This window comes from Plectropomus leopardus, chromosome 16, assembly GCF_008729295.1.
Source record: "Plectropomus leopardus isolate mb chromosome 16, YSFRI_Pleo_2.0, whole genome shotgun sequence".
In the NCBI taxonomy this organism is placed as follows: Eukaryota; Metazoa; Chordata; class Actinopteri; order Perciformes; family Serranidae; genus Plectropomus; species Plectropomus leopardus.
Window position 1 is genome coordinate 893,199 of NC_056478.1, and position 11,925 is coordinate 905,123.

General features: G+C 41.4%; 1 protein-coding gene across 1 annotated transcript; it reads left to right on the forward strand.

The window, feature by feature from the left end:
- The first annotated feature begins 6,532 nt into the window (after positions 1–6,532).
- Positions 6,533–9,312, forward strand: LOC121955915 (urotensin-2 receptor-like). Its single transcript, XM_042504001.1, has 2 exons — positions 6,533–6,618; positions 8,041–9,312. Exon 2 carries the CDS (start codon positions 8,089–8,091, stop codon positions 9,220–9,222), a length of 1,134 nt encoding a protein of 377 aa, XP_042359935.1. The 5' UTR covers positions 6,533–6,618; positions 8,041–8,088; the 3' UTR covers positions 9,223–9,312.
- The last annotated feature ends 2,613 nt before the right edge of the window (positions 9,313–11,925 follow it).

The following is an 11,925-nucleotide window of genomic DNA, read 5'->3' on the forward strand; positions in this document are numbered from 1 at the left end:
ACTGCATCTCGCGTTCACGTTGCGTTACTCTTGAGGACGTACAGAGCCGACGCACCAAACCAACGCAGGGGACGCATGGCAGCCATCAAGCATAGTCAACAGCAACCATATCTCCAGCCTAATGAGTCCAAAAACCCGCAAATAAGTTTGCATTTCAGCACCGATTTCTTCGTCTCAAAGTCGGTGAGTTTTTTGAATGGGTTTTTGGTTAGAAGCCTTAAATAAGGGCTGTGATTAACACAAGCTGAATGGACTTTCGCGTTTTGTTCTGCGACATAAAATACGTCAGTAAATACCCCTACTCGCGAAATTTGACACTTTTATGTGTCCTTAAAAAAGCTAACAAGCAGCTAAATGAGACTACAGAACGTCATCACACCAAACATGCCTTTACAGCCTTGAAGCGGTGGCATCGTGCCCAAAGTGTAGTTCGCTTTACTTTAGCATTAGCTTTTTACTTCTGGTGATTACATTGAGGCTTAAAAAATCCTGAAGATGGTTTTGTTAAGATTATCTAGCTGAACCAAATGTGCGAGTATGAGAATTGTTGGTTTGCCGCAGAGCTTATTTTCTGCAAGAATCCAAAATCCAATGGAAATCCCGTAGGCTTTTTGACGAAGGAACCAGGGCGACAGTAGCCTCCAGGTCCTTCCTTCATAAAAACGCCTCTCCTTCAGCACTCTGTAGGACAGCCCTCTCTCTGAAATAAGCTGCGATTGGTCTCCCTTACAGCCTACAGTTTACAAAGCCTGAAAACAGAACCAAAAGGAGCTGCATAAGTTGAATTTGACCACTTGAAACTACAATATGGTCAAAGTTTGTCATGAGATGTTTGCCCAATGATACCTAGAATAAAACTGCTTAAAATCATCATTCAAACAATCACATTTTACTTATTCAAAAAGCAGATGGAAGCATGTAAATTATGTCTTAAATATATTTGTTACAAAGCAATGTATGGAAAAAAAAGGACAGGACGAATGACTTGAGGTAAATGTGGGTGCATAACCACCTTAAATCTCTCCATGTACTCACACAGTACAAACTCTTCGCTTGAGGGAGGAGGGGGATCAATAACTCATCACAAGTTGTGAATCAGCCTGGTCCAACAACCATTTGTCACACACGAGAAAATGTCCGCCCATTTAATCAAGACAACGATACCGAGGACGAAATTGGGTAAGCTAATTAATGAAATGAATGGAGAAAGCAAGGACGGCCAGGAAAAGGTTAGGGAGCTGTTAATGTTTACGCGTTGGGGCATTCGTCAAGCTGTGACTACCCACTGATTGGACATGTTACGGCCCCTTCATTTGGGTGGGCTGCATAAATAGATGAAGATATACAGAATAATAAAGACTGTTTTTTTGGGGGAGTGTGAGTGTGATCTCAAGCTCCATTTTGTTTTTACAAGCTCAACCTCTTGTGAACTCCCAGTAGCACAAAGACACCTCAGGGAAGCTTTGGCCTCACGATGTCCTGACAGTTCAAGTGCAGAAACCACAGAATTCACAATATGTGGTATAAAACATTTCTATCTGACAAGAACACAATTAGTATAATGAAATGCACCAATTAGACTCCGGTGTAATCCATTCACCGTCACAGTCACGTTGTTACAGGTTTCAACTGCGATACTGCAGCTGCTGCTGTGTATATAACGAGGCTGAATTGATTCATTGATTAGTTGATCAACAGAAAAATAACTGTCATTGTCAAAGTCATTTTCCAAGCAGGAATGCTTCGGCTATGTGTGTTTTGTCAAAGTAAACAGAGTAATTGAGGGTTTTAGACTGTTGTTTTGACAATTGTAAATGGATATTGGGTTTTTTAAAAACTATTTTCTTACATGTTATAAACTAAACAAATAATAAAGAAAATAATCAGAAGTTAATTGCCAATAGATATTTATAGTCCCTGTATGTAGTGAATATCTGATGGGGCTGATTATATTTTGCAGAGTAGAAACACACAGATCGTCACACCAAGTAGCTCCTGTTGAAAGGCTTTTAAAGCTGTGATGTCTTTTGTGAGCTCTTCCTCACACTAATGAAAAAGTCACCAAAATGTCGACTCGAAATCCTTTAAACTGAAGCTACTTATGTGCAGATCTATTTGTTTCTTCTCTGCATGATATTTCATCTATCAAGCACCCACTTCATTGGATTCTGGGATGTATGCGTTTTTCTGCTGATGATATCTTAGCAAACAAATATTAAAGGGGCTCTAAATTCAGAGCGTATGAGTTGTCGGCACACAACACGGAGGTGGCTGGGTTTGCAGCTAGCAGCCAATGGTGCTAACTCCATAAACAGAGCTAACATGGTTAATCAGGAACTCGAGGGTGGATGCTATGCTTCCAAAATGACGCCATCCCGATACTGACGATAACCACTGTATGAGCATAGTGCAAATTGGAGGCACAGTCAGTGCCAGTCACATGCAGCCTGATCAGATTACCACAACAAACCACAGAGAAGCTCCAATTACAACACACACAGACATAGCATGACTTCATTCTCTGCTCAAGATGTCTCACACACCACTATACCTTTACATAGCAGACAGTGTTTTGCAGGTAATAATGGTCTGAATGTCACATACAGACATAGGCATATACTTTCTATAGAAAGAACATGTGCATTTGACCTCCAGGAAAAACTTAAAAACAGGGGACTTTTATTTTGACAAAATTAAGGACAATTACACCATAAATTGATGCAGAAAAGGTACAAATGTGTGCACATACTTTCACCAGAGTGCAGGAAATTAGGTTTTTAATGCTGAAAATCTTTCTGTTGGAGGTGACTCAAACGTACCATTTCATGTGTCCCTGCAATGTTGAAATAAAACCTACAGCCTTGCATACAGAACCGTAAATAATAGTTACAGTCAGTGATATAATCAGTTATAAGCCTGGTTATATTTTTAAAAAATGACTACATACACAAAATTAACCATACTGCACTTAAGGGCAGACTATTGGCAGGAAATACTCATTTAACAACCTAAAATGCAAACAAAAAATTGAATTAATCAAATAAACCACCAATACTGTTATAGCAATACAGTTTATCATGTTGGCAATTAATAAACTACACAGCCGATCCTTTTGAATACAAGTATAATCACCGACTATGTCCTCATTTTAAAAGTCATTCATAATCACCACAGGAAAGTGAATGAGTAATTTTTCTATGCTTTCATCTCCTATATTTGCATACTAAAGATGGATGCAGAATAATTAAGTGGGAAAACACAAGCAGTGCAGGTCAGAGCGCCACAACAAAGCCCATAGCTCAGGTAAATGTAATTAGAAATTATATAAAGTGTCTGCACGGACTGAGATTGATGTGTTCTGACAAAGACAAATAAACAGCACAGCGCTCAGACTTCTTTCAGTCTCTGTTCCACTCCACTCCTGTTTTTCCATGTTAAAGTTAAGCAATATCCGTTCCCAAATGTCACGGTACATACTGTTTCTCCTTTTTTCCACTCCTATAAATGTGAGACGTACAGAGCACCTGATATCACTTCATCAAATCTTTTTTTGCCACCTTGGCACTAAAGCCTCCCTCTCAATTTCCATCTAATAAGTTGTTCTACCTGTCTGTGTCCTTGTGCGAGGGAGCCTCGGCTCCTAATACCTCCACGCTCCTCTCCCCCCTCTCCTATTTTGGCATGCCTGTGCCAGGTATTTGTTCAAATTCCTCACACCCCGTGGGGATAGGTATGTCCCCCCCTTCCACCCGTCCCTCTCTCATCTTTACAGCCTGTCTCTGTCTATCTTATGTACGCCAGCACATGTATGAAGCAGACAACGTGGACTCCCCGCCACCAACATGAGGCGTACAGCCGACACATTTTACTGGCTAGTCACAACTGAATCATTTCCAAGTTGTTCAGCCCCTTGAAGCTGGCAAACCGCAGCTGTGGGTTCGACGACGGCCGGGCCAAAAACAACTCGGCGGATAACAGGCAACTGTAAGTTGCTTTTGATAACTGCTGAAAGACCCGTTTATGTTGTCAGAGCTTTAAGTCAGAGCACTTATTAGATCTACCAGTTAGACTTTTCTCTGACATGGAAAAATGTTGATACAGGCAAGTGTGCTGGATAATTAATTTCCTCTATAATTTAAACACCAAATCATCGTATAAATCCCCGGTGGGGGTGCGAGGCGCCTTGTGTTTGAACATGAGCTGATGTGGTATTGACATTGGGTCAAAGTTGAAGTGCATTAGTTATTGCAGTGCGTCATGAAAGGACAGCAAACCAGTGATATGCTGGCTCGGTCCGTTCGTCTCTCTGCCCGTCCCACAGAGAGTCTAAACTCTGCAGAGTCAAACTCAATCTCACTGTTAGACTAAACGGTGCAGTTTCATATTCGTGCTTACATTTTTCGGGTATCAAACAGAAATCGAGATCTCTGTACACACAAGGTCATGTCCAAGACAATCTGCCATGGCTCTTGACTGACCTGTTTCTCTTACGGGGGAGTAACCTCACGACCTTCGGGTGACAGAGGTGGTTTCTATAACCACTAATCCAATAAATACTCCCTGACCCACTCTTTGTGTTTATCAAGAATTTAGGTTGTAGATTAAAGAAAAACACTCCAGAGTCCAAAAGGGAACCACAGATCACGTGTTATTCTTTTACTGATAGAACCGTTCAGGTTTTAACCCATTAAGGGGAATACCAAATAAAGGCTGAGGAAAGTCAGTATTTGTGAACATGCGCTTCTCTCTCCCAAAGCTAGAAACCATAAAAATATGTCTCAAAACTGTGATGTCATAGGGTAAAAATCTGGAACTGCTTCATAGAAAATCAGAGCGTTTACAACGACATGAATAACCTGTTTATGATCCGGTTTTTGGAGTACTCTGTTTATGTGTTTAAGCATGTAAACGGCAAATTCTGTTCATGAGAGACAAAGCTTGGGCGAGGTGCTCTGAAAGAAACAGAGATGTATACGCGGATTGTGAATAACTCAATTTCTCTGTCCTCATATAAACACCATATCCCAAATATGATCATAACCAGAATAAGCCTCAGAAACAGATTAATCATGTCCATATAACCGCAGTCAATGAATGGGAGACTGCTGTCGTGGACGCAGCTGAAATCAATTGCCAGTTGTCTACCCAGAAGTAATTGTAATTAGCGCAATGTAACGGTAATTCATCAATCGTTCTCAGTTATGAAACAGAAAAAACACCCATAAACTCACAAAACTCACCTGTGTGCTCTGAGGGTTATCTACAACATCTTTCCCCATTCACTGTCTACAGAGCAGCTCTATACTTTATACACCACAACAACAGAAATTTAAATTACAGTTCTCTAGGTTATGAATTTCAGATTTGTTCATGTGTGCTAATACTATTTGAATGTTTTTGACCACAGGAAGAACAAACATAGCTTTTGAAAATAGGTGAACTTTCCCTTTAAATGGCCCTTTATCCACTTTCGCACTATTATCAAGGGTCACAGAAGCTCAGAGTGTGATTCTTTAAATCGCCATTTGGATCTGCATTATGGACGACCATAAACACGTCATTTTGATTTTAATGCCACTGGCAATAACAACAAGGTTTACCTTATTGCTGAGCGACTAAAAAAGAGGCAACAGAAGTCATTTTAAAAAAGACTTTCATTTACTTATGTATTCTATAGTTTATCTTTTACATTCTTTAAAGTATACATAAAAGTACATTAACAGTGTTGTTACTGAATAAAGCAAAGTTTTGTAAATCCATCATAATAAATTTTAAATGGCAGTGGCCATGTCTTTGACTTATACAGCAATGGATTATTTGCCAAAAAAATGATGTTACAATACCATTTATGGGCTTGACTTTGGTGGAAGTGAGTTCACTGGGAGATTTATGCCTGGCTCAAAGGTATTATAACCATTACAGAGTCATCAAAGTGTGATCAAACTTACTGTAAATCCCCTCAAACATGGCTATAAACTATAAGAATTTAAAAACACACACTAATATTAGCTTTATCTGCATGTTAAATTCTTCTGCCGCTAGTCAGAGCAGCTGCGGGCTGAGCAGTGGTCATAAATTAAAGCAATGGAAAGGGGCTGTAATTATGATAAGTTTTAAATGCCTTTAACATTGATTCTGTATTATTTTAATGACAAGCTGATTTCAACCGCAAACCTCATTTAAAATGGCAAAATAGACTCTTCCTGTTATTGCTCCCTACGTCAATTGCTGGAGAGTGAAATACATGATTAGGGAGGTCATTGTCATATATTCTGTTGCTGCTCTGTGCTAAATGAATGTAAACTTGGGGTCTCCCTGGACCCCTGTTCATATTAATATTCATTACCCCTCACTCAGCACCACATCCCACCCCCTTTCCACTCACACACACTCCTCTCCCCCTTCACGCAGACACATGAAAGACTGCAGTGAGCAGGGCAGACAGCAGAGAAGTTTGGAGGCTGAATGTCACCATATATTCTCCTCCTGATGCAGATAAATAATCCTCATCTAAAGACTCAAGAATTCAGAGGATCTTTCAAAATGGGAACTGAGTTTTTCCACCAAACAAATCCATGGGATGTTATTTTTACAGCGCCTGGAATCAAACTCTTTTAGGTAAGTTTTTATAAAATAATGACAATAAAAATAAAAGATTATTGTGCGGTCATGCATGTGATTAGATCTATAGAAATATGGATTATTGTCTATATTGCAGGTTTTTCTTTAGCGCCGATTAGGGCCAAAACATAGGCCGATATGAAACAATAAAGTGTTTCTCATGCATTAAAATATGAATAACGAATCGCAGTATTTACAGCGTGAAACTATTCTATTTCTAATCGCCTAAAACTGTTTATTGCTTACAGCGCGGTCTAGCCAAATTTATGCTGAATCGGCTTTCCTGTGGATTTATGTAGCTCTTGGGTTGCAAGGTTTTTTTAAGGAAAATATTCAATAAAAATGCATGCAAACAGTTGCATTTAGCAGTTTAAAGACAATCTGATTTAATGTTAATGCCCTGTCCTGAATGGGCCTCTAGCACAGCTGTTATTTAAAGAGAGCCGGTAACGTATGGAGGCGCGCGGCTCCGCGGGGGTTCGGCTGCTCCTCCGCAGTTCAACAGTAGCTCTTAACCCCGGTGCAGGCCGGGTCACCATGTGTCAAAAAGGCCGTTTCTGTCAGGCACCCCGCGTCTGCTTTGATCTCTCTGATTGCATTTCTGCAGAAAATCATCAGTCATCGTCTAAAAGTATGAAGCATGTCTCAAAACTGACAAAATCATATCACAAAAAGGCATCGTAAGATACAATCCCGCTGTCATCTTCTGGGGCAAACGGAAACTGTCAAAAATGTGAGTTTCCTTTGAAATTAAAATATAGAAAATAAAGTTAAAACTTGTCCGTCCGCCTCGTTGTACCATCCACTGACTCGGCAGATTTTCACGCACCGCTCCACATCCAAACCACCGGTGCGCAAATACGCACAACATGAACCCAGATATATAAACTAAAACATAACCATTTAAGATTTGTTTACACGGGGAAAAAAGTCACTCTTCAGTGTTTCTCAATTATCCTAATTGTTGTCCAAATGCTGACCTCCAGGAGGAACAGGCTTCTGAGGTTTGAAGATTTACAGCCTTCAGTTGGAGCCCTCCTCCTCTGAAAATCCAATTATTTTACTAAAACCATGACAGCCTCGCCTGGCTCCCTGTGAAACTATAAAACTGTAAAGCCTGTGCCAACCGGAGCAGGTTTCTGCTAAAACATAAACCATCCTGGTTTTGCTGACATTTTCATTTCGGCTACATGTTTATATGACTTTATTTTCTTTATCTGGTGTCATGATTCACGTTAAAATCCCTCAGAGATCCACATCAGTTTTAGCTTTGCTTTGCTTATTTAACAAATAAAAAATCTACAAAGAAAAAAGAGAAAAGTATTGATGAAACTAACAAAATATCTTTTTGTTCTTACTTTTGACCCACCCCACCTCCCTTCTCTCTATCTCCACATCTTTCTCTTTGCACTTTAAAAGACAATATTCACTGACTGCAAATTTTCAAAACTTTTAACAATTCACATCATGGAGCTCTCAGGCTCTTTGCCCCCACCCTCCCCATACACCTTCCCTATCATCCCCAATTTCTCTGCTCCCTCCTCCTCTCCCTCCGTCTCTCCGTCACCCAGCGTGGCGTCCACAGCTCTCTTCTGCTCCTTCCTCTCCCTCCTCTCCTTGCTGGGCATCACAGGAAATCTGTACACTCTGGGCCTCCTCCTGAGGCGCAGGAGAAGCAGGAGAAGACGAGCAGGACCAACCTGCTGCCTAATGACAGTACCCGTACCATCCTGCCTCGCCAACTCCTCCTCCCCTTCCTCCTCTCCCATCTCCTCTTCCTCCCCCTCCTCCTCTCTCTACCTCCAGGTGCTGAGCCTCGCTCTCGCTGATCTGCTCTACCTTTTCACCGCCCCCTTCATCGTGTACGATAGCCTGGCGTCCGGCTGGGCCTTCGGTGAGCTCGGCTGCCGCCTCCTCCTGAGCCTCGACCTCCTCACCATGCACGCCTCCATCTTCACTCTCACCATCATGAGTCTGGACCGCTACCGAGCTGTGGCCCATCCTCTGCACACCTCCTCTTCTAACTCCTCTGGCCTGCTGCGAGTGGGCCTGGCCTGGGGCCTGGCTGTGGCTCTCAGTCTGCCCATGATGATCACGCTGCACCTGGAGGATGGGGAGAACCAGGAGGGCCAGCTGTGTGTGCCCGCGTGGGACGAGCAGAGCTCCAAAGCATACCTGAGCGTGCTCTTCTGCACCAGCATTCTTGGTCCCGGGCTGGCCATCGGAGCACTTTATGCAACTCTCGGTCGCCTTTACTGGGTGTCTCAGACCAGGCCGGCTTGGGCCAGCGGGAGCAGCACTGCTCCCCGAGCCCCCAAACCCAAAGTCCTGCTCCTCATCCTGGGTATCGTCCTGGCCTTCTGGGCCTGCTTCCTCCCTTTTTGGATCTGGCAGCTGCTGCCTCTCTACCAGCCCGACCTGCTGCGGACAGTTCCAGTGGGGACGCAGGTGACAGTGAATCGTATCCTCACAGGACTGACGTATGGAAACTCTTGCGTGAATCCGTTCTTTTACACACTATTGACTGGAAAACGAAAACGCAGCCGGCAGACGCTGACATCAGCAAATCAGCTCAGCCGCAAGAGCAGTCCGCTGCAGTAGTGTTTCTGTCTCCAACAGTCGAGACAATGTTAGTGTGTACATATATGTGTGAAAAGGTACTGTATATGAACGTTTTATGATTTCTATAATAGGCACCAAAGATCATCGATTTAGACTTTGCCTGCAAACTAAGGTCAGAGAACAATGCTAAGCTAATGATAGCACTTTGTATGAATGCGTTGTGACAGAGCTTCCTGTTCAGAGACAATCAAAAAGACAATCTCTGTAAGACGTGTCATCTAATTAACACTTGAACTAAAAATCTTTCCCAAACTTAAGTGGTCATATCAAAAAGTGTTTCTTTTATTGCCAAGTTTACATATCGATAATTTGATTTTAGATTTTTTTTCAGTATTTCAATGATATAAAGAGAGTCTTCACATTAAACTAGGCCGTCTCTGTGAAGAAAGACACAAATGCTTTGAAATTTGTGCTACATGATCAGAGAAAACAGAGAAAAGGGACACTTGCTTAATAAGTAGAAAACCTACAACTACCAGAATGCATTGCTCCTGCTGATGGATGACATCACAAACAATGGCGGCGGATCTCGTATTACAGTTAAACAGAAAGCTCAAACATGTTTTTAAAAACATCTGAGGTGAGAAATAGGCAACTTTGTAACAAAATCTTGGTTTATATTTTATCAGCTCTGCTTAGTTTGACCGATTGTTGTCCATTTTTTCAGCCTCTGCGTTCACTGTGCATGACGCAGTGTGGCGCCCACTTCCTGTTCCCAAAGTCTTGCTATTACAGCTAAACACATCAATCATATTAGGAAAGAAACAGGCAGTACAGCAACAGAATCTTGATTTATATTCGATCAGCACTGCCTAATTTTATTGTCTGATCGTATTTCAGTCTTAGTTTGACAGAGAGGGGCGGGTAACTCTCTTGATCGGCTGTATACTCTTTGTTTCTGCTGCAGCAGCAGGGTGGTGGGCAATACAAAAATTCAGAATTACAGCCTGTAGCTCGAGCAACAGCGCGAGAGCCAGGAAAATACCATCATTTGGGGGGATATCTAGGCTCTGATTAGACTGAGGGAAGTTTACCACAGTTCATCTCCACACACGAAAATCTGCAAAGTATCCTGTTAATGATAGTGTCCGTCACCATGGATAAAATTTGTGTCTATGGTAAATCAATACAATGGCATTTTTTAAAATGAGCAGTTACAACAGTCATTAACCCAAATCAAATTAAAAAAAAAATTGTTAAAAAAAAAAAACAACAATATCTCAAATCAATCAAGTCTTTGGCTTCTTTGTGGTTTGAGCATTTTGATTGGCTGTTAAACACTACAGGAAACAGTGATGTCACCACAAAAATAAGACAACAAATCACCCTCTCTGTCTCAGTGAAACAGATGCAGTAAAAACTGAATCAGACGTTTTCTAAAAATCCAAAGCTGTAGTTGTATAACTTGTGCTGTCTTCTGGGATTTTGTTGCCATGATACTCATTTGAGTCATTGCACTGTAAAACGAGATTATTTGTCGAAGTTAAAAAAGTTAGTGTCCAGGCTGCCATTTTTTTTTAGTTGACTGAATTTGAGAAGACAAGTTGACATTATAAAAATTACCTCAACTTGTCTTCCCAAACTCAGATATCAAATTTAGGCAGCTTCATCTCTAACTTCTTTAAGTTAAAAAAATGAGTTTCTTTTTGCACTGTGTGCTTTTAAATTCCTATAAAATCAAATCAAAAATCAAATTAATGGAGAGGAATGATGCATACAGTCAGCAGAGAACCTGTACTGTTTACAGTATTATGAGGAGAGTAGAGTTTATGCCGTATTTTGCGCATACATGAGCATTTCCAGTAAAAACCCTGATGCACTTCTGCTTGTTTTCCAAGAACTATCAAAGAAAATGTTTGTTTTTGAACAACCGGCTGTATCTGGTCGGGCCCACGTCGGGACATTTTTCTGAGACATTGTTTATTGACTTAATGAATTATGTTTGAACGAGTCAACAGTCTTTTGTTTGCTTCCCCTGAACCCTAAAATATCCAAAACAACTGACTTTTTTTATAATCATGACCTGCATGTTGGGTTTGAAAATGTACTTATTATTTTTGAATCAAGCATCGCTCTGCATGGCCTCAGCGTCTGTTGATGATGTTTATAATGATTACATAATATATAGCCTTGAATAAAGAGTATGCTTTGTGTATTTCACTGTGTGATTGGATCTTTAACTGGGGTGAAAAGGGGGAGAAAGTAACTATTCTGGTCATGCAAAAAAAAAAAACATAACTGAAGTTTACTCAAAAAAACTGGAAAACAATTCAATAGTGGCAGAAGAAGCAGGTGTTAAAGGTGCGTACGCTTAAAAAAAACAAAAAGACAATGATTCCTAGCGGAGAAAATTCCTTGAGTTGTGTTCATACTTTTGTTTGTGTGTCTGTGTCAGCATGTCAGTGACTCTGGAAGGTCTTCCCCGTTCTTGTGTATACACTCGCTGGCTGGTGTCTGCGTGTCTCCCTGTAGCAGCGGCCCGTCTCTGTCTGTCTGACTCAAAGGCTGCACTGTGCTGTATCGCAGACCCTGCTGCTCTTTGACGCAGATGAGCAAATATTGTTGTTTAACAGAAAGGGAGTGAGGAAAAAGGGGGCGGGGTGGTATCATACAAGCATGGCGCTCTGGTCAGAAACATGGTGTTATTTTGGGGGGGGGCGTCTTTGAGGTCGAGGGGTCAGA

Excerpts from the sequence above, each read along its gene's own strand:
- LOC121955915 (XM_042504001.1), top strand. The coding sequence starts at position 8,089 with ATGGAGCTCTCAGGCTCTTTGCCCCCACCCTCCCCATACACCTTCCCT.